At 36.2% G+C, this 23,472-nt stretch overlaps 1 protein-coding gene across 14 annotated transcripts in view; it reads left to right on the top strand.

The window, feature by feature from the left end:
* rg (rugose) overlaps positions 1-23,472 on the top strand; it is a 677,097-nt gene that overhangs the window by 445,082 nt on the left and 208,543 nt on the right. For 9 of the 14 annotated variants that reach the window (XM_066297050.1, XM_066297055.1, XM_066297047.1 and 6 more), the window contains 6 exons: positions 1,567-1,819; positions 8,826-8,914; positions 9,093-9,528; positions 9,639-9,955; positions 13,033-13,928; positions 18,722-19,083. In XM_066297050.1, the coding sequence (XP_066153147.1) occupies positions 1,567-1,819; positions 8,826-8,914; positions 9,093-9,528; positions 9,639-9,955; positions 13,033-13,928; positions 18,722-19,083 (2,353 nt within the window). The remainder of the gene's footprint in view (positions 1-1,566; positions 1,820-8,825; positions 8,915-9,092; positions 9,529-9,638; positions 9,956-13,032; positions 13,929-18,721; positions 19,084-23,472) is intronic. The other 5 variants (XM_066297056.1, XM_066297048.1, XM_066297054.1 and 2 more) reach the window with 1 other exon arrangement.

Raw genomic sequence — 23,472 nt, 5'->3', positions numbered from 1 at the left:
TCACAAACGCCACCAATCAATGCGTATGTACACTATCGCTTAAGAGTTTGTGGACACATTTTATTTCATAAGAATTAACACTGAAATTTATGAAAAAGACTTAATTTTTTATTCTTTAATCTTGGACAAATGTTAGCTAACTCAAATACTATATATTAGAAAAATGGAAAAATACTGCATATATTTAAATGGACGCTTCATCTATATGTCCTCCCCGTGATGATTGCAGCGCATAATCGGGGAATTCATGTCACGAGCTTTTTCCAGACTTTGGATTCGTCTCAGGCTGCTTCCAAATTATTGAACAAGTCGTTGGCTGATGTGGAGGCCCCTTCCCGGACGTTTCTGTTTAATTCGTCCTACAATAATTCAAATGGATTTAAATCCGGGCTCTGAGGAGGCCAAGCTATTAATTTAACAACACCTTCCTTCGCTAAATCGTGTAAATGTTGTTTGCGTAATTTAAATTGTCATTGTCTTGCTGTAACACAAAGTTCAGATCCAATAACATCAATCCAGAAGGTATTGCATAAGTTTCTAAAATTATTTTTTCAAAATTGCTTCAATTCTTACAATGCCGCCCATAGCTATGCCAGCAAGATAGCCCCAAATCATGATTTGATCACTTCCAAGTTTAACAGTAGGCAGGAGACACGCCTTTCGTGTACGTTCACCCACTGCTCTATAAACAAACATTACTTCGTCGTGGACTGAACGATTCAAGTTTCTACTCTACTACTACTGTCCATAGTAATTTGGTCCAGTTTTCTATCACTCAATGTTAGTGTTTCCGGGCCCTCTGTAGTCGCTTTTGTTGCTTAAACTATCAGTTTTTTAGTATTTTTTATGATATAGTCAACAGTGGAGGGAACTAAATGCGTCTTTCTGGGAATTTTTCGGTTGTTTTTGCGAGTCTTGTGGTGAACTGCTATTTGCCCACGTATTTCGATATCTAGTTCTTTTCTTTTAGACATTATTTTCAGCACTTTATTTCCCACACGAACTTATCACTGTGAAAACGTAAACAGATTAACTTTAATTTCGATCTATTCATCGTTTATATTGTCAACAACGTAAGATTGTTATCCCTATATGGAATAAAAATAAAAACAAATTAAAATTTTTCCTCCGAATCATTTTAAGTTGTTGTTATACCTGTTTTTTTTTTAATGTCCCATAACGGTTTTCTTTAATTTTATGATTTTGTAGATGGTAACAGGCTAATATTCATTTTTATATTTTTGTACAAGAGGCCTGTGCTGGAGATAAGTAGTTAAATGTATTCAAAGAGCATATTTGCACTATCTTTTTATTTAAATAATACAACAAAATATGGATGCCCAAAATACTTTTGAGCGGCAGTGTATATCTGAAGTCAATTTGGGACACACTCTATTTCATTGATGGTAGAATTAATTTAAAATCGGCTCTATGCTATCTATGTACGTCAAAATGTGTGAGTTAATCTTGTACAGATCTTTTAACTTATAACTATAATTATTTATTTAATTCATTTTTACATCAGTGGGTAAGTACGGGGGACAATGTTGAATACTTTTGATATAGTTGTTTTGCATTTCATTTTTGACATGGCAGCTCTTAGACCACGTGCTCTTCAATCCTGCGCTTTGGATTTACACTCCTTCACTAGTTCAGACACGTCTCTATTCGTACCTCGCCACCGAGTTCCTGTCGGACACTCAGATTTACAGCAATGTGAGGCGGGTCTCTACCGTCCTACAAACGGTTCACACGCTGAAGTACTACTACTGGGTGGTGAATCCCAGGATGAAAAGTGGGATTGTACCGAAGGGCTTGGGTGAGTTGATGAAACGTTAATTTGAAAACATATATATGTATATATAAGAAAGTGCAAAAATGAGAAAATCTGGCGAAGATCCACATAAACATATTCATGGTCCAATCGAGTAATTTCCTCAATAATTTCCCCAGACACATATATCATCTATTGCACATCACTAGCTACTTGAAAAACGACAGTCGTTTTCATTCCATGTTGAGTTATTAATGAATGTACAGTTACTTTATGTAGAGTATTCGTCGACATTCGATCGTAGACTAAAGGGTGTTACAATAAAAATGTAAGATTTGAATTTTAAATAAAACATTGTTTTCTACAGCAAAATGCTAAAATCTTTATTGATTTAGAATATAGACATATGAGAATTAAGTATGAACTAACGCATGCGCTGAATATCCGTCGCGGTTCCGGTGGCGCAAAAGCACACCTGACGAAATTTCAAATACCGTTTTGTATAAATGTGAGGGTGTTTATTTGATACCACGTTCAATTTCGGCCTTTAATGCTTGAGTGGTCTTGAGTTTGGTGGCAGAAACATGAGAGTTCAAAAAACCCTAACGGAAAAAATCAAGAGGTGTTAGATCGGTTGATCGTGGGGGCCAATTCTTATCAGGACGGCAGGAAACCAGGAAAAATCTCGTGTAAAATCGTTAATGTTTCTCGGGCGACATGACAAGCGACACCGTCCTGCTAAAATCACATGTCCTCAAGAACAATATCTTGCAATTGAGGCACAAATGACTCGGTTATCAGGTCACGATAATATTCGTCATTTATCGTCGCTGCATTAGGTGATTCGTTTTCAAAGAACTGCGATCCAACGATTCCTCCAGATCAAAAGACACACCAAACAGCGACATGACAAAGATGCACATGTTTCTTATGAATTATTTCTGGATGTGTCTAGCCCCAAAATCGGCAATTTTGCTTATTCAGGAAGCCAGCCAGGTGAAAACGGGTCTCGTCGCTAAAGATTATTTTGCCCACAAAATCGGCATTCATTTCTTACTGTTCAGTGACCCAATAAGTGAACTATCTTCGCTCTGCATGGTCTGTAGGCACAAGTTGTGGAGTAGTTGGATTTTGTAAGGATTAAAATGTAAATCTTTCGTGAGAATACGATGAGGAGTGGCTGTTGAAATGTTTAATCCTCATACACGGCAACAAGTCGAGGCCTCTGAATTCTCGCTCATACTCTGGCGAACTGCCGTGATATTTTCTTCTGAACGACCACTACCAGTTCGTTTCCTGTCTTTCACGTCAATAATGGAACGAATATTTTCAAATTTATCGATTTTTTTTGCAGTTGATGAGGTAAAAACATTATTTCTACCGAAAATTTGACAAACTTTACGAGTTGAAGCAACCAAGTTTTCGCCATTTTGCTAGTAAAATTTAACAATAAGGATGTATGGCTGCAATGTATATCGCTCCATGCTCACTAACTCCCATTTATCTGGTTTCGACCGAGCGCGCGTATTCACTTATCAAAAGATTACAGCCAAAATGGCGCGCAATTCAAATCTTGCGTTCTTATTGTTACATCATTTGTTATGCTTCCTTTTTGTGATACTTAAAACCAGTTTCTTCAATGTCCTACTAAACTGCTAGTGAAATAAGTTACTGCCAAGAGTAACCATTAATTAAACTGCCTGAAGCTATTTTAGAGATCTTTCAGATAGCTGTGCCTACATCAATTGTTAGTTAAGCTCAACTTAATTTGAACTTAAGCCTTCTTCTGCCAGCTAGTAATTAACCGACACCAGTCGCTCCCTAACTAGACATTAAAGAACCGGTTCTTAGTTTGCCAACTTCGAAGCCCGCACTTTCGTCATTCATATGACATATCTGTGTGTGTCATCCTGTGTTACTCCACTTAATACCTGTCCTTTTATACTTGTTAAGAAAAGCTGCGGTTTCCTGGGAACACTATACCCTAATAGAGCCGAAATATGGCGCCAATAATATTCTCAACACCGTCAATCACAGTGAAGTGCACGAGGGACGATTCATTGCTACCCCTATATTGCGACACCGCTTTCCTAGGAAACCGCAGCTTTACCGATATTTATATCACTAATGTCGAATTTAGGTTCTCGCACTGGCGCACACTCTGTGCAGTAATAATGTCAGCGAAAGCTCTGTTTCTGTCTAACATATTACCAAACGTCGCAATAAAATTTAAAAAAAAGCCATAAAATGGACGATATCGCCGCACTTAGTGCCCGTTAATGCGGGTGCTCGATATTTAAAGAAAATATTTTTTCCCGGAAAAAAGTAGTTTAAATTTCGAATTTTGAGCGTTTACATGGAAGTAGGTACTATGAACATGGCAGCAAAGCAAATGTGCTTTGCTGCCACCTCATTGGTTCAAATTACACAGAAAATGAAAATAATTGAACAATAAATTAAACTTAAAGTTATATATAGTTATACAGGGTTCGCCATTACTCTGGCCTTGGTTCCTGGTGTCTTTGTATAAATATCAATATGAAATGTTTAGTGCAGTACTAATTTATATCGGAAAGCTGCATGATTTAATAATATTTTTGTTTATACAGAGTGTTCCGTTTTCGCTGGGCAGCAGAAAATTATAATTTTTTAAATAGCAACCCATAATTTTTTTTATGCCATTTGATGAAACCTTAATTTAGAAGGAAAATACATTAAACATTTTTTAAGTTGGTTGCGGCGTTGCCATATTAGAAGGTAGTGACAGGTAATATGACAACTAAATGAAATAAGTAATTTATGCTTTTGTTAAATAGAAGCAAAGCCTACTAGAATAAATCTGTTAGATTATGATAATGCCTGTTGCAATTTCATTGAAATTTTGTAAATATCTCCATAACTGTAAATGTTAGATGAAAAGATGTTATTGCAAATTAATAGAGAATTAAAAACTACATTAGAAAGACTTGAAAAAAATCATGGGTATCATTTAAAAAAAAACGAGTTTCAGCAATTTGTAAAATTTGCAAATTAAAGAAAAATTAAATAAATAAATAAAAAATATAAAATTAATTAAAAAAGTGTTTTAAAGTTTTTAAGTACCTCTGACTTTCATTTACTACTTTACAACAACAAATTTCAAAAAACACAAGTTTCGTGATAATTTTTTTTTTGATGCTGCATTAAAAAAAAAATTCTCTAATATGGCAACGCCACAACCAATTTAAAAAATGTTTAATGTATTTTCCTTCTAAATTAAAGTTTCATCAAATGGTATAAAAAAAACTATGGGTTGCTATTTAAAAAATTATAACTATGCTGCCCAGCGAAAACGGAACATTCTGTATAAACAAAACTATTATTAAATCATGCAGCTTTCCGATATACAGCTAAGGTCGTATAAATAGCACACATACTAAATTCATATATTTTTTTAAATTGTAAATAAATAGGAATTTTTGCTATAGAATATTCTTCTGATAAACCCTAAAAAACAATCGTCTATAGATTTGCCTTTTTGCACATTTCTCCGTTTTTTAAATTAAAATTTATTATTTTACATTCGGCATTTAAATAGCACGTTTGGCTTAAATTTAAAGTTAAATATTTAAAAAGCAGTTCCTATCTTCTTAGATTGTATAAAACAGTAAGTAAATGTTTTTTTCTTACATCTTAAATAATAAGCTCCGTTTTCAAGTGGGAAAGAAGCGACATTGTGGACCTGAAAGGCGACAACTGATCATGCAACTCAAAAACGAGGGAAAAAATATTTCTCAAATAGCCCAAGATTTAAGATGTTCTCGAAGGCTAGTTTACAATGCTATTCGCTTGTATAATAGTACACAAAGTTATGAAAACACGGTAAGGGCTCCTAGGAAACGAAAAACTACCGAACGAGAAGATAAAATTATGGTAAGAATGAGCAAAGCAAATCCTTTTTGGAGTGCAAGCGAAGTTAGGAGACAAATAATTGACCATCATGGTATCCAATTGTCGCTGAAGTCAATAAAACGAAGATTGAATGAAGCAAATCTTCGTGGTTGCCGCGTCAGAGAAAAACCGCTTATTTCTCGACATTCGCCGGGTTGCTTTTGCTAGAAAATATTTAACAGAAAACATTAATTTTTGGAAAAAATGTTCATTTAGTGATGAAACTAAGATTAATCATCTGGGAATGGATGGAAAAATCCATGTTCGTCGACCTCGTAACCAGAGTGTTAATGAACGCTACACGATTAAGACTGTGAAGTTTGGTGGTGGAAATCTCATGGTTTGGGGTGCTATGTCTTGGAAAGGTGTTGGGCCGATTCATAGGATAGATGGAGTTATGGATCGATTTGTCTACAAAAACACTCTGGAAACCATTATGGAACCTTACGTGGAGGAATTTATGCCAGTTGCTTTTAAGTTTGTCCAAGACAATGACCCTAAACATTCATCTAGACTGGTAAAGAATTGGCTTAAAGACAACTCGGTAGATGTTTTAGATTGGCCAGCCCAGAACCCAGATCTGAACCCAATAGAACATCTGTGGCAAAGAATAAAAAATGATTGAAGTGGAAAACATGCCAAAAACATGAATGAATTGTGCGAGTTCATTGAAGAAGCGTGGAATGAAATTCCTAACGACTTTTGCCAAAGATTGGTAGAGTCTATGCCTGCCAGATTGACAGCAGTTATCCAGCAAAATGGATATCCCACTAAATATTAAAAAAATTCGATTTTTATTAACGAAATTAGAAGTGTGCTATTCATTTGTCCCATAATTTTTTTAAATATATTTTTTTTTGTAATTTTTTCATACATCTTAGAAAACTTATATGCTTTTTTGATTGTCTAGATATATTAAATATTTAAACATGGAAAATGATTAGATTGTATACGTTTGTTAAAACTTATCTGGAATATTAAAAGTGTGCTATTTACACGACCTTAGCTGTAAATGAGTACTGTATAAAACATTTCATATTGATATTTATACAAAGACACCAGGAACCAAGGTCGGAGTAATGGCGAACCCTGTATATAGATTTAAAAAATTGTCCATTATTTGTGGACAGTGTGTCATCATTGACTTTCGTCTAGCCATATGGTTTTTTAAAACTTAATATTTTCTTAGCAGCATTAAGCAAATGCGGTTGCAAACTTCCATTTTGTAATTTTAATATTAGGGGTACAAATAAGTTTCCGCCGTTTTCTATAAAAAAATTGGAATTAATTGTGAAAGAACGGGATATTACGTTTTATTCAAAGTATTGCCCATCAACGGCCACTACTTTTTCCCATCTTTCTGGCAGCATTCGGATACCACGGCGAAAAAACTCTTCATCTTTTGAAGCTATCCATAAATCGACCCAATTTTTGGTATCTTCATATGATGTAAAGCGCTGCTCAGACAGACCGTGTGCCATTGATCGAAACAAGTGGTAGTCGGATGGGGCAAGGTCTGGTGAATATGGCGGGTGGGGTAGGACTTCCCAATTAAGTGTTTCCAAATAGGTTTTAACCGGTGCCGCAACATGCGGACGAGCATTATCATGTAGGAGAATAATCTTGTCATGTCTAGAGTAGTAATGAGCGCGTTTTTCCTTGAGTGCTCGGCTCAATCTCATTAATTGTGTTCGGTAGAGAGTTCCAGTAATAGTTTCGTTCGATTTGAGCAACTCATAATATACAACACCAAGTTGATCCCACCAAATACACAACATGAGTTTTTTTCCATGAATATTTGATTTGGCTACTGATGTTGAAACATGGCCAGGTAGACCCCATGATTTCTTCTTTTTTGGGTTATCATAATGGATCCATTTTTCATCCCCAGTGACTACACGATGCAAAAAACCCTTTGTTTTATGCCTGGCAAGCAGCATTTCACTCATGCAAAATCGGCGTTCGACGTCTCTGGGTTTCAGTTCATAAGGAACCCAATTCCCTTGTTTTTGAATCATTCCCAACATTTTTAAACGATGTGAAATTGCTTGTTGCGTCACTTCTAATGTAAGTGCAAGTTCTTTTTGTGTTTGAGACGAATCTTCCTCCAATAACACTTCCAATTCCGTATCTTCGTACGTTTTCGGCCTTCCACTGCGTCCTTTGTCTTCCACGTTAAACTCACCGTTTTTAAACTTGTGAAACCACTCACGACAACTTCTCTCACTCAAAGCAGCCTCACCATATGCTTCTACAAGCAATCGATGCGCCTCAGCTGCAGATTTCTTCAAATTAAAGAAGTAAATCAAAAGTTCCCGCAAATGACGCTTATTCGGCACAAAACTTGACATTTTTGCAAGAAAAAAAAATGTTATGCTGATACGAAACCACTAATACTTCTAGGTTATGTTGTTACTAGTTGATCAAACTTGCGATAGTAAGATTTACATCTAGCAATTTCAGCATAACCTTCTGGTGGGACCATGCTTTGTTAAACGGCGGAAACTTATTTGTACCCCTAATACATTGTACTTACTTCCACATAAACGCCCAAAAATTGTAAAAATACACACTTACGTATTGATTATCGTACAGTACGTAATTTAAATTAATGTGCGGAAAATATGCATTTGATACGCACTTGCGAATACCCTGCCTGCACCCGTCGGTGGAGCGCTAGGTACGGCAATTGCTCAAAACTCTAATATATGCGATGCTCTTAAGTTTTTGAGCTTCTCAAAATACTCCAGTGATAATGCGTCAACTTGAATTCACACTAATTAATTACTTCGCAATTTGTAAACCCGCTGCCGGTTGCCATTTTATATTAAATTTTATCTCTACCTATGCCTGGTTTTAACGTAATCACAGGTTCCTTATAATTAAATTCGTTCCGGGGTAGCGAGATTGTCCCGAAGTTAAGCGTATAACTGGAAGATTTAATCGATGCCCTTAAATTCTCGGAGATCTACAAAAAGTCGACACCTTTTTGCCGGTAGTCATTAGCATATAAACCCAAGACTGTTAACGAAATATTATTTCTTTAACCTTTAAACTTTGAAGTTGCTCTCAACTTTTCCATGGAGTGTTATTAATAATTAACGCCTAATTAATTTCGCAGACGGTCCGAGGCCAGCGCAAAAGGATATTCTGGCAATTAGGGCGTACATTTTGCTCTTTCTCAAACAGCTCATAATGCTTGGAAACGGGGTACGTAAGTAGTAACAAACTTGCTAAATAAACTCTCTCTTTAACCTATCTCTGATTTAATTTTAATATTCATACATCGGCTTTTGATAGGAATTTTAAAAAGATTTAGCGTTACCTTTGAAATTTTAATCATTTCACGTCGCGTACATTTTTGCGATTAAGTTTCTGTTATCTGTAGGTGAAAGACGACGAACTACAGAGCATTCTCAATTACCTGACTACAGTCTACGAGGATGAGAATTTGCACGACGTTCTACAGATGCTGATTTCGCTTATGTCTGAGCATCCCTCATGCATGGTACCCGCATTCGATGCCAAATTTGGCGTCCGAACCATTTTCAAACTTCTCGCCATGGAAAGTCAACTGATTAGATTGCAAGCGCTCAAGCTCTTGGGATTTTTTCTGAGTCGAAGCACTCATAAGCGAAAGTACGACGTCATGAGCCCGCACAATTTGTACACCCTGTTGACCGACAGGCTGTTGCTTAATGAAGATTCGCTGTCGTTGCCCACGTACAATGTGCTGTACGAAATTATGACCGAACATATAAGTCAGCAGATACTTTACACGAGACATCCTGAGCCTGAGTCGCATTTTAGACTGGAAAATCCTAGTGAGTATTGTTTTTACGTCATAAAAAAAAATTATTTTGTGGGCTATTTGGATCGCCCTGTATAATACTTATCCATATTTTTTGAACTATAACCTTTATTTCGTCTCTAGTGATTCTAAAAGTCGTTGCTACCCTGATTCGTCAGTCGAAACAAACCGATCAGCTATTAGAAGTGAAAAAACTGTTCTTGTCTGATATGACCCTGCTATGCAACAATAACAGGGAGAATCGTAGGACAGTTCTGCAAATGTCAGTTTGGCAAGAGTGGCTCATTGCTATGGCGTACATCCATCCTCAGAACACCGAAGAACAGAAGCTGTCAGACATGGTTTATGCCCTATTCAGAATGTTGCTACACCACGCTATTAAGTACGAATACGGAGGTTGGAGGGTGTGGGTGGATACTCTGGCAATCGTCCATTCTAAGGTGAGTAGTATTAATTCGAAGTAATACAAATTGAATGGAGCAGGTAAGTAAAGGTGCTACAATATCGATCGTGCTTGTTTATTTTAGAAACCTTTTGATCTGCTTCGTGTTTGCCGTATCTGGAGCAGTTTTCATGTTCCTATATTATGGAAAATCGCTCCAAAAGAATAGTATTTCACACTTCAGGAATCATATCCTGAAATATAGACTCGTCATTAAGATATATCCTGTATAATTTTTTATAAATACAGGTTGTTTGGTATTCAGTGCAGGATACTGGATAGAGTATTAGAGAAGGTGATTCTGAATGGATTGAACCGAGCATACTTGAATACCAAGTGTTACAGCTTTCCTGACAATAAATTTTTTAATATTTTTGAATTTGACTGTGTTCCTCGACAATTATTGAAATACGACAGAACAACAAGCTCTTTTATCAAAAAATGGTGCTCAACTTTTCTATTATGTATGAATGGATTTAAATTGTCTAATACATAAAATCTAACAGGGCTTTATTAGTTAACTAAAACTTAATAAATACGATTTTCCTGGTTTTGTAATGCAGCAAAATGTCAAACTGAAACTTGGATTTTATTCGAACGCTTCGGTGTATGTTTATTCAAATTTTTTAAACACTTCTTTAGGTAATGGTCTTTCAGTTCTTATGGAAAGCTTCTTAAGAAACATTTTAAAAATTAGAGCAATTAATCTTAACACTTTTAAGTATCCACCAAGCGCATTCGTTAGAACTTAGGTTAGCCATTTATTGTCTTAAATTTGTTTTCCAGATATTCGAGGTTTTTAGTTTTTTTAGCATTTTTAATATAATTATTTGCACTAAATCAAACTTAATGCTATAAAATAAAATGTCATTTTCCAGCGCAAAGGGAGAAAGTATTTGAAGATTTCTTAATTGATTTAAAAAAACTAAAAAAATGTTAAATAAATCAATAATAATTTATATATTATGTTCAAAATTAGAATCACCATCCTGAATTCATCTACGTGCTCTATTCCTCAATGCTGTTGTGGCGATATCGAGTTGCATTTCTCGTTCAAGTTATTAGACAGTTTGATTAATGTTGGCGATTAAATGGTTTCTATTTCGAATTTTTGTTTTATATACCAGCGATATCATACGATCCCATACAAAAAACTCAAAGGACGTATGATCAAGAGATCTGGCAAGCCAGATTGGGCCCATTTCGCCCAATCCAGCGATTAGGGAACACTTGATTTAGATATTCGCATATCCTTCGTTAGTTCAGGTTAGTTCAGGTTAGTCCTACGTTAGTAATGGGCACGACAACCATCGTGTTTGAAAGAATATATCTGTTCGTAAATTCAAAGATAAATCCTCTACTAGAACAGGCAGACTTTTTTGCAAAAAAGCGAAAGAGTTTTACCCATATAAATTCTGTAGTAATGTATATGCTGCAATAAAATGATCAACGATAAGTTCGCGCCACACTTTAACATTAAACTTATGTTGAAAGGAAGTTTGTCTTTGCGTATGAGGATTGTCATCCTTATCATTCCAATAATGTAAATTATGGTAGACTATAATCCCTTCTGTGTTAAATTTTGACTCATCTGTCCAAAGGTTCTCTCTTCCATATCACAATTCAGAAAAAAATTACAAAATGTTAATCTTTGTATTGAATAGGGTCCCAGTCCTTGCACCGCTGTATAATGAAATGCGTGTTTCTTCTCGGAATTCACGAAGTACCAGACATTCTAACTGAGTTGTTACTTCTTGTCGTCTCTTTCCTTATAGTAGTTGTTGAATCTGATGTAAAGGCAAGAAGGACTTTTTCTTCTTCAGGTTTGTTTCGATTGCCCATGGGGTCTAAATTGCGGCGAATTGATCCAGTTTCTCTGATGCCATGATAGGTCCGACTAAACACGCTTTTATATAAAGTTCGACGGTTTAGAAGAGTCTTTTGATGGAATCGTCTAGCTGCCTCAGCGTTTCCATCAGCTTTTCCATAGCAATAAATAACATCGGCGTACTCCTCGTTGCTAAAAAACTTATTTCGTCTAATTTAAATTTTTAAGATTTCAAACGTAAAAATGATCGTTATGAAACATACTAACTAAAAAATTATTTATTATTTCTATTGTCAAATAGATTTAAAAACAAATTAAAATCAATTTCAATAATGTTTAATGATATTTTAAAATCAAAGCCAAGTCAGAAGTCCATCTACTTATAATTTTTGTCTAAAATCTACAAAAAAAATTCCGAATATTTCCTTTCCTTACATTGGAAAATAAAATATAATTTTATATTATCAAATATTATTTAATGCGAATATGCAGACCGGATGAAAAATTATTAAATAATTATAAAATTCCAAAAATCTCCAATATCGGGAAAATTATCTTAAGATAACAAATAGCTAGCCTAAGTTTTGGCGAATATGTTTGGTAGATACTTAAAAGTGTTTTAAATCAATTTCCCTTGATTTTAAAATGTTGTTTAAGAAACTTTCCGTAACAACTGAAAGATCATTACCTAAAGAGGTGTTGAAAAAATTCTAATAAACATACTCCCAAGCTCTCGAATAAACTCCACCTTCGAATTTGCCTGTTTGCTGTACTACAAACTAGGAAAATCATGTTTACGAAGTTCAAGTAAATATCAAAGCAAACTTTGATTTTATGGCTTAAATAATTTAAACAACCCATTTACCCATAATATAAAAGTTTAATACATATTTGTGGTAAAAGGATTTGTTGCTTTGTTCCACTTAAATTATTGCAAAAAATCACACTCATATAGAAAAATATTAAAAACTTAATTATCAGAAAAATGTAGCACTTAGTATATAGGTATTTTCGATTCAATAAATTCAGATGGACCTCTTTTAATATCCTATGCAGTATCCTGCGCTACCTACCAAACACCCTGTATATGTAATACGCCTTTTAGTTACCCAAATTTGTACCGAACGAATACTTGTAACGTCAACGAGTACTCGATTTATACTCCTCGGTATTTTACGTCATTTTTGATTTAGTTATGTGACTCCCTGCGATTAATGTTGAGAATTCTGCAAACTTTTATTCGGTAGGTGTCCTACGAAGAATTCAAACTCCAATTCTCCCAAGTCTACGAACACTATGAGCGACACCGTGCGGACCAGATCACCGATCCCGTAATAAGACAACAGCACCCAATCAGCACTATCTCCGGATGGCACGGTCAACCCCAAACGATTCACAATGGATGTCAAGCGGACGAGGACAGTTGGCCTTCCTCAAGACCAAACATTCGCGAAATCGAGTTGAACGAGAACGATAAGAGCGAGCAGGTCTGTAGTTGCGACTACAATTCCACAATATCCGAAGGAAGTCCAGCTTCATACATAGCCAAGCACGAGGATAGTGAAGGTGTCTCATTAGACTCGAGGACTAGTGACTTGTTTAGTGACAATAAAATCGACTCGCCATTAAAGTCTCTTGGAGATTCCCCGATGTGCAACGGAGTCCACACAGGGAGTAGTACGAGTTTCGGTAGCCCCGCTAAAGTGGAAGAGATGAGCGAAGAGCAGCAGAAGGGCCAAATTATTGAAGAAATTGTCCAGGAAATTTTGGCCAATTGCGAAAAGTTGCTGGACGAGCAAGAGGCGGAAAAGAAAGTGAAGTCTAGTCAGGAAGTTCCTATTAGTCCAGTAAAGAGCATCGGGAATGAGAAGGACAGCGAGTCCGAGCGGTATTTAACGCCCACCGAGGACATTAAAGTTCCAACCGAACATATTATTTGTGGTGATAGTAGTGAAGGAGACGTCCACGTGCCTGTAGTGACTTTGGCCGAACAGGGGCAAAGCGACGTGAGCGATAAACACGATGTAAGTGCTAGTGCCAAAACCAATAATGTGCCAATTGTCGAAAATAGTGCTGTGCCAGTAGAATTAGAGCCGTCCAACCAAACCAACTCTTCAACTATGAAAGATTTCGTCCACTCTGGGTAAGTTTTCATTGAGACTCAGAAGGCAAAGATATATTACTCCAACCATAGTCCGCAGTAATCTTTTCCTTCCTGGATAGATGTTATTATACGTCATTTAAATTGTTTAAGATGTATGAGAATTTTATGACCTAAGGTACAGCCAAAAAGTATAGAACCTCCCATAAAATATAAAAAAAATAAATAAGGTTGAATCAATAGTATAAAATTAATTCATTTTTACGTGAATTCGTTGAAATTGTACCACACACTGTTTATTTACTCAATTTTCCTTATAGGTACAGAAGAAAATAAAGAAAAAAATTATTATTTCATTCGTCCAATAATGCACTGACTTTCAAAAAAACCGCAACACCAAGAAGAACACATCGTACACGTTTGAAATTCTGGCATTACGTTGGGTCGGGTAATAGATAAAAACGATCAAAATATCAAAAGAAAATTATTGTGAATAAGTGAAAAAATTTAATAATAATTTAATAATGGGTGGTATCTCCTCTTAAGTTGATACATTCCTGTAAGCGACGTGGCATGCTTAAAATTAAATTGTCAATATCTTCCTGTGGTATTGTATCTCGGGCAATCTGCACCTGCTCGCGGAGTTCATCTATGGTCTCTGGAGGGCGAGCTAAACGTTGAAGTCTCCCACCCATTATATCCCATACATGCTCTATTGGGGACAAATCTGGAGACCGAGCTGGCCAAGGCAAAGTATCCAAATTTTCAACTTCCAAATACCTCAAAGTATCGTTGGCTACATGTGGTCGCGCATTCTCCTGTTGAAATGTGCTTCCAGGATGGTCGTGCATGTATGGTACAAGAACCGGTTCTAAGACACTATTAATGTACCTCTGAGCATTTAATCTATCATAAATGAAAACAAGAGGAGACCGACTACCATACTGGATGGAACCCCAAACCATGACACCTAGTGTTAAATCAGAATGACGTCTTTCCAAAAAGTCCAAATTTAATCGCTCTCCTCTGCGCCGTCTAACACGTAACCGTCCATAAGATCGCCATAAACAAAAGCAGCTCTCATCACTGAACACGATTCTTCTCCACTCATCCACCCATTGCACTCTCAGACGAGACCACTCCAGTCGGGCCACCCTGTAGTTTCGTGATAATGGAAGCCGACGCATAGGACGATATGAATTTAGTCCAAAACTTCGAATTCTGCGATACATGGTACTAAGGGAGACTCTTCGATTTAGGGTGGCTACCCAGTTAGCACCAAGAGACGGGATTGTTTCAAACGGGGCGCCTGTCGCTGAACGATGAAGTCGCCGGTCTTCGCATCGGTTCGTCATTCTTGGACGGCCACTACCACTATGACGATTTACTGACCCTTCGTTAGACCAATCTCTCCAAGCTCTTAGCACTGTTGATGCGTTTTGATCCAATCTACGTGCAATTTCGCGGAAAGGTAAACCTGCCTCATGCATACCAACAATTCTTCCCCTTTCAAAGGGAGTTAACTGCCGATAAACTGCATTTTGGCGTACACGAGGTATTTTGCACTACCACACATTCCATATGGTACTAACAATAATACCTTTATCGCTATCCGCCTGTAAAAAAATTTGCAAAAAGAACGATCGTCACAGATAAAAAAGCAAAGAAAAACTTCATATCGCATTAAAATACGAACTTGAAATTTTTATCATTTTTTTCTCTTTACAAGTCTAAAATCATACCAAAATTTCAAATACATACAATGCGTTCTTCTTGGTGTTGCGGTTTTTTTCAAAGTCAGCGTATAAGACTACTGGTTTTCTTTCTTTAATCGTCTTCTTTGTTTGGTTCTTATGATTCTAGTTCAGTACCGTTTTCAGTCCATACGTTCCATTTCACACTTTTGCTACTTTATAATGCGTCCCGGAAATTAGTTGACTCCTGAAGAAAAGCGACAAATAAAAATTTCACACGAATTGAAGCGGTCAGGAAGAAAAATTTGGGAAAAAATAGGCCGTTCGAAAACATTTTATTACACAGTTAACAGTTTTATTAACAGAGGTTATAAAACTACCAAAAAAAAAAAAGCAAAAAGCCGAACGCCCAAGGAAATTGTCTAAGCGAAATGAAAAAGAATTGTGAGAAAAGTTGTCCAAGAAAATAATACATCAACGGAAATTATATCTGAACTTCAGTTAGACGTACGTAAACAAATACTTTGTAATGTGCTAAAGCGCTCCAAGTTCGTGACTCACAGGAAAAAACCAAGAAAACCGCCGCTTACTGAGCGCCATAAAAATGCGAGGGTGGCTTTTGCAAAACGAGTTATGTCTTGTTCCAACCAGTGGCTTTCGGTCATTTTTTCAGATGAAAAAAGAGTTTAGTCTCGACGAATCAGATGGTTGAGCTTACTAATGGCACAACTTGAAAAGAGAAAAATAATTTTTTCTCAGCGTCAACATGGTGAAGGCTCGTTTATGAATCGGACAGACTTCTCTTTCAATGGCCCACCCAAATCGCTTTTCTATCAAGTACAATACAATGGACGCCTACAATTATGTATCTCACCAAAAAAATTACCTTTCGCCTATTGATGACTTTTTGGCAGGGCCTAATTACCTTTTCCAGCGGGAAAATCCCCAATTCGCGTAGCTCGTGTGACAAAACAATGATTTTCCGGCAACAACATGAATGTCATCAAGTGGCCCGCGAAGAGTTTACAGTCAGTCACAGAAGTCTACGTACACCTAGCAAATTCGTATTATTTCATAGTTAGAATCATGATCCAAAAAATATTTTTAAATATATTGAAATCCTCTCATAAATGATTATTATTGGTAATTAAAAATTTGGGTTTCGATTAATAGGTTGGAAGAAAAAAAATTCAAATCAAAATTTCCGATCTCACAAAAGTGAACATACAGGTAAAAATACCACAAATATTACAATTTTTTTGGGGCTTCATAGATTTTATCGCAAAAATATGCGCAAATAATATTTTAGTTTAGTGTAAAATGTTCAATAAAACATCGAATTTTGAATCTCTAGCATCATAATGGAAGAGAAATTGCAACAGAAATTAGAGAGCTAATAGTTTCATTACGAAACGAAGGAAAATCTTATGGTGACATAGCGAAAACTGTCAAGTCAGCTCGTTCTACAGTGCACACCATCATAAAAAAACTTTAATTTATTAAATTCAACTAATAACAAACCCCGATCTGGAAGCCCTAAAAAAATGAGCCTCCGCGAAATTCGTACTATTGTTGGAAAAGTTGCATTAAAGCCGAAAATTAGTGCTCAGAAATTGGCTGAGCAAGTTCGAAGAGAAACTGGTAAACGTGTCAGTGCCGAAACTATAAGAAGAGTTCTGAGATCAGAGGGATTTCATGGGAGGGTTCCTAGGAAAAAGCCCCTAATCTCACAGCAAAATAGAAGAAAACGCCTAGAATTTGCAAAAAAGTATTTAGAAAAGGGTCTTCAGTTTTGGAGTTCGGTCTTGTTTACTGATGAAAGTAAGTACAATATTTTTGGTTCCGATGGTAAAGGAAAAATATGGCGAAAAGCTAATGAAGAGCTGAAACCTGAAAACTTGGTACCCACAGTCAAGCATGGCGGAGGCAATATAATGGTATGGGGCTCAATGTCTGCGGCTGGTGTGGGAAATTTGGTTTTGATTGAAGGTGTAATGGATCATCGGATGTATCTCCAAATTTTGCGTGATAATTTATTGCCTTCAGTTGAACGTTTGGGATTAGGAAAGCAATGGATATTCTAACAAGACAACGATCCCAAACATACCGCCCTGGTTGTCAAAGAATAGCTCCTTTACAACGTGCCTCAGCAACTTCATTCTCCTCCGCAGTCGCCAGACATGAACCCCATAGAACACCTATGGGACGAATTAGAGCGAAGGGTGCGAAATTACGAAATTTCAGGGAAAGAATCACTAAAAAGAGCATTAACTTCGACTTGGGGTGAAATTACCTCAGACGTCACAAGAAATTTGGTCTCATCCATGCCCAGAAGATTGCAAGCAGTTGTAGATGCAGAAGGGCGACCAACAAAATATTAATTTTTTGTTTTCTTTAAGTATAATAAAATTTATCCGCTGTACGTTCACTTTTGTGAGATCGGAAATTTTGATTTGAATTTTTTTTCTTCCAACCTATTAATCGAAACCCAAATTTTTAATTACCAATAATAATCATTTATGAGAGGATTTCAATATATTTAAAAATATTTTTTGGATCATGATTCTAACTATGAAATAATACGAATTTGCTAGGTGTACGTAGACTTATGTGACTGACTGTAGGTCTAAACCCAACGGAAAATTCGTGGGGATATTTATCTCGCGAGGTTTACGGTCAGGACAGGCCCCAGTTTACTAGCATTGAGGACGTAAGGAAAAAATTGCTGCGGAGTAGTATGATATTCCCCTTGAAATTTTTCAAGGGGTTAAATCACAAGTATGAAGGGCCGAGTGTTTAACGTCATAAAAAGGAAACGGGAAATCATGCGGTTGTCAGGGTATTTTGACCGAAAATTTATGTGGCTTTAAATTTTTGGACGGGAATTTTTCGTTTTGCCGTTGTAACAATGTTGCATTATAAAATGGCCCAAAATCTATCATTTGTGTAAATTCGTTGTTTTAAAGTCTGCTCAAATAAATTATGGTTCTTAAAAATTATTTTTATTCCTTTTAAGGAAGCACTAAGGGTGGTCCTATAGTTTTTGGACGCAACTTAAGTAGGATTATATTAAATTTATCAATCGGATTCGTTTTTTTTTTTTTTTTAACATTGTAGATTTGAATTATGTTCACTTTTTAGTCTGGAAGATAATCCGGAAAGTGATAAAGGCACCGACGCCGACGGACAGGAGGAACAAGTGCCTACCGTTGAAAAAATACCAACGATTTCGCAATTCTGTGATCCTAGCTATTCTACGCCTACTACTAATACGGTTACCGATGTTGTTGTTGATAACGTTAATCCGGAAACGGATCTTGTTACCGCGCCAAACTTCGTCGAGCTGCCCCAAGTGGAGTCCAGGAGGAGGGTGAGCCTTCCGACCAATCACATTGAGTCTCAAACTGAGAACATCGCCAGTAGTTCACACGTGCCTCAAGCCTCACCGCAAAGGAGGCCCCGAAGCGCATCGATTTCTACTCAAGTAGATTCGAACCACTTCGGTAAGTCTTGTGATCATCGATTTTCCCCAGACTTCCTAGTTCACATTTGTATAATTAGAAACACATACAGTAGCGGTCAAAATTGTAGCAACTTTTTAAAATTTCAAATAATTTAGACTTAAAGGCCTAAATTCAAAATAGGTTTTGAAAGTATGATTCTACAAGGACTGCTGATGATAGAAATATATAACAATAAAACAATAATAATTTGTATACAAAAATAAAGAAATATATTCAACAAAAATATAACAACTTTTCCAAAATAATTATAAAGAGTAATAAAACTTCAACAAATTCCAAAAGAATTGTTCAATAATTAATATTTTGCATAATACCCTCGCTGCTGAATAACTTCTACCAGTCTTCGAGGCATTGAATTTGTTAAATTGTTGATGTAATTGTTATCAATACTCTTTCAGGCTTCTTGAAGTGCCTGAAATAAATCCTGTAAATTGGAATATGTATTATTCCGAATTTTATTATCCACATGTTCCCACAAATTTTCTATGGGATTGAGATCGGGAGATTGCGACGGCCAAGCGAGAACTTCCAACCTTTCCTCTCTAAACCATTCTGAAACAAGTTTCGATTTATGTTTGGGGTCGTTATCTTGTTGGAAAATGCTTCTTAGTGGCATGGTTTCTTCAAGATATGGTTATAAATGGTTCCTGAGGATATCTCGGTACACGAACCGATCCATGCGACCTTCTATTTTGTGGAGCGGGCCCGTACCAAAACCAGAGAAACAACCCCAAACCATAATCAAATCTCCTCCATGATTTACGGTTGGTAAAACAAACTTTTTTTGCAACCTTGCGCCTTTGGGTCGTCTGACGTATGATGGGCCATCACTTTTAAATAAGTTAAATTTGGACTCATCGCTGAAAACTACCAATTTCCACTGCTCAGATGTCCAGTGTTGGTAATTCTGCTCAAACTGAAGTGGGACTTTCACGTTCTTCTTAGACAGCGATGGTTTTTTCGCTGGTCGCCTACCAAATAATCCATTTTCCACTAATCTTCTTATGGTCTTGGAACTGATATGAGCTCGGCCCGTTTCCTCTAAATGTGATTTTATATGAGTGGGTGAGAGAAATGGATTTTTTTGACACATTCGAATCATCAGTTTTTTTTGTAGTTTTCCTTGTGCGTCCTGAATTTTCTACAGCTGCTTCACTCCTTGTTTGTCTGAATTTGTAAATAATTCACGATACAATTGACTTATGCACACCCAAACTCTTTACAATTTCGCTTTGCCGTTGGCTACTTTTATACTGCTCAATGATAGTTTTCCTGATCTCTAATGAGATTGTTTCACCTCGACCCATAATGAAAATCGTCTATTTAATTTAGAGTATAAAACGTCTTTAAACACACAAGTCTGTAAATCAAGTGAAACTTTAATATTCCAATAATTGCTCTATTTTTGTTCGGTATTGGAAAAATATGTTTTGATAGTTTCTTATAGGGATTATAAATATTTTATTTGGATGCTTTTTAAACATCAACGATTGTGGAAGATAAATAATATAAAAACGTACAGTAGTGGAAATAATTATAGCAATTTTTTAAAATAGCAAGTAAATACGTTATTATAATTTTTTTTGCAACAACCAGTAGTCAGAAGTTAAAATATGAAATTCTTTATTAATTTTAATCATTTTTATCTAATATTTATTCCTTTTTTAAAACTTACCTCAAAAATAGTATTATGAATTAGAGAAAAATATAGCAACTTTTAACAATTAATTTATTTGCGAACTCAAATACATAACTTTATGAAATTAATATTTTGTATAATAACCTTTGTTTTTTACAATTTCATGGCATCTATTGGGCATAGATTTAACTAAGTTTAAAATTACAGTGTTGTCAATATCTTTCCAAGCTTTTTCTATTTCGTTGTACAAAGCATTTAGATTAGAACGATTTTTAGACCTAACTTTTCTATCTACAATCTCCCATAGGTTTTCTATAGGATTTATGTCCGGGCTTTGGGATGGCCAATCCAATAGGAAATTTGTTTCTTCACGAAACCAAGCTGTTAAATAACGCGATTTATGTTTTGGATCATTATCCTGCTGGAAAAAGTGTTTTAGGGGCATAATGTCATCAGCATAAGGAACCATGTGCATCTCTAAGATATCACGATACACAAATCGATCCATATTTCCTTCAATTCGGTGCAGTGGTCCCATCCCAAAGCCCGAAAAACAACCCCACACCATTACCGATCCTCCTCCATGTTTCACCGTGGGGCACACATACTTTGGATTAAGTCGCGTGTTAATCGGACGTCGTACATAAGTCATACCGTCACTTTTGAATAAATTGAATTTCGATTCATCGCTCCATGCGACTCTTCTTCAATCATTGATGATCATGATGAGACCTGGCAAATTGGAGACGGGCTCGTTTGTTTCTTTCGGAGAGCAGAGGTTTTTTTGCCTGTCTTCTGGCAAAAAGTTGGGCATCTTTTAATCTATTTCTAATAGTCCTTGCTGTGACGTTTACTCCATAATTTTTCCAAACATCCGCACGAATCTCGTCTGATCCCTTAAAAGGGTTTTCTCTGCACAACTTGATAATTTGTTTATCTTGAAACTTATTTGTTTTTTTTTGGTCTTCCTGGATTTTTTCGAGCTGTCTTCTCTCCCGACAATCGGTAGCGTTTTATAATACGGGACACAATTGATTTGTTTATACAAAAACGTTGAGCTATTTTAACATGTTTTTCTCTACTACAATAACACTGAATTGTACGATTTCTCATATCTAATGACAAAGTTTTCGTTCTACCCATAGTGAAACAACCTCAAACAACTGCTACAAAATGATTGAACCCGATATATCATACAAAAGAAAATAAATTCTTTCAATTTTAAATAAAAGTTGCTATATTTTTTTCCACTAGTGAATAATTTTTTTGTGTCAAATTCCAGAGATAAGGGCAGAATGCGTTAAAATACGTTTGGACAGATCACCAATGAAATAATGTATTTAATGATAGAATCGCCATCTGTGTCCCAAGGTGCAAACTAATTTTGAACCTTTTTAAAAAAAGTTGCTATAATTTTTTCCACTACTGTATATTGGGTTTAGCCGAATAGATACATTTTATTTAAAACTTTTAAAAGTTGCTATAATTATGACCACCACTGTATATTCCTCCGGATGAGGACACGTGATAACTACAAAAGTTTCGTGTTGTTGATGACCTTTTAGATATAAAGTCAGAATAGGAACTACAAACACGTCGAAAAAAGTTACTGACACGAAAAAAAAACAATAAGCAACCGTCGCGTAATGAAAAATCTAGGGATGTTTCAAAAAATCGTAAAAAAAACAAGTTACAGGCACGTAAAACATAACCTACCGGTATGTAACGAGAAAAACTGTCGCAAAACAAGAAATAAAATACGAGCAGGCAATGAAATACTACGGGCACGTAACAAGTATGCCTAGGGCACGAAATAAAATATCTGTGGGGGCGCATAATGAAAAAAAAAACAAGCAGGTAAGAAATGAAGTATCCGTAAATAATTAATAAACGACAGACACAGGGCTTAAATCCGCCTTAACTTAAATTTAATTAGAGAAGTGATGCAAATATATTGGTAAACTTCATGGTTTCTATGGTTTTGATGCTACACTTAACAGCGCATTAAAGTTTTGGTCCTTAATGAGTTAAAATATATGTACGAGGATGAATCAAATATGAACCGCAATTTCTTTTGTGCTGTCAGTAAAGTGCCGGAAAAGAGCTTGTGCTCCCAAGGGTACTAGGTAGGGGTATTACAAGACCACGTTAACTTTACTTAGCCTCTGAAGGCTGCATTTTAGTCGACATCATCATGAGTGAGCACGAAGTACACCATCAAGTTGCGCGACGTATTGTTATGAAATTTCTTACATGTAAAAATGTAAAACCAGCGGAAATTCTTTAAAGACTTAAAGTGCAGTTCGGTGTGACCTGTGTAAAGAAAACCCAAGGGTACGAACGACATAAGACATTTTTGGAAAGAGAAAAACAGTTGAGAGCGTACCCCATGCTCGTTGCCGTCGGACCAGTGTGGGTCAGCACATCACCACTGTTTGCCGCCTTCTGGGCAAACGATGGTAATTCCGGATTGACCATTGCCTATATTGCAACTGAAATAGGCATAACCTATGGGAGTGTTAAATTCCTCATTTCAAATAAGCTAAGGTTTCGGAAATTTTCGACCAGTTAAGTGCCTTATCTTCTGACTGTTCAACAGCAACAACAATGCCTTGACATTGATCAACGCCCGTTTGAACGTTTTCCAGCTGAGGAAAATGATTTTTTACAGCATGTTGTCACCTGTAACGAGACCTTTATTCACCACTCTATCCCAGATTTAAAGCAAG

The sequence above is a fragment of the Euwallacea fornicatus genome, chromosome 27, assembly GCF_040115645.1.
Source record: "Euwallacea fornicatus isolate EFF26 chromosome 27, ASM4011564v1, whole genome shotgun sequence".
NCBI classification, from domain to species: domain Eukaryota; kingdom Metazoa; phylum Arthropoda; class Insecta; order Coleoptera; family Curculionidae; genus Euwallacea; species Euwallacea fornicatus.
Note: the sequence above shows the minus strand (reverse complement) of the source record. Positions and strands in the feature narration are given on the sequence as shown.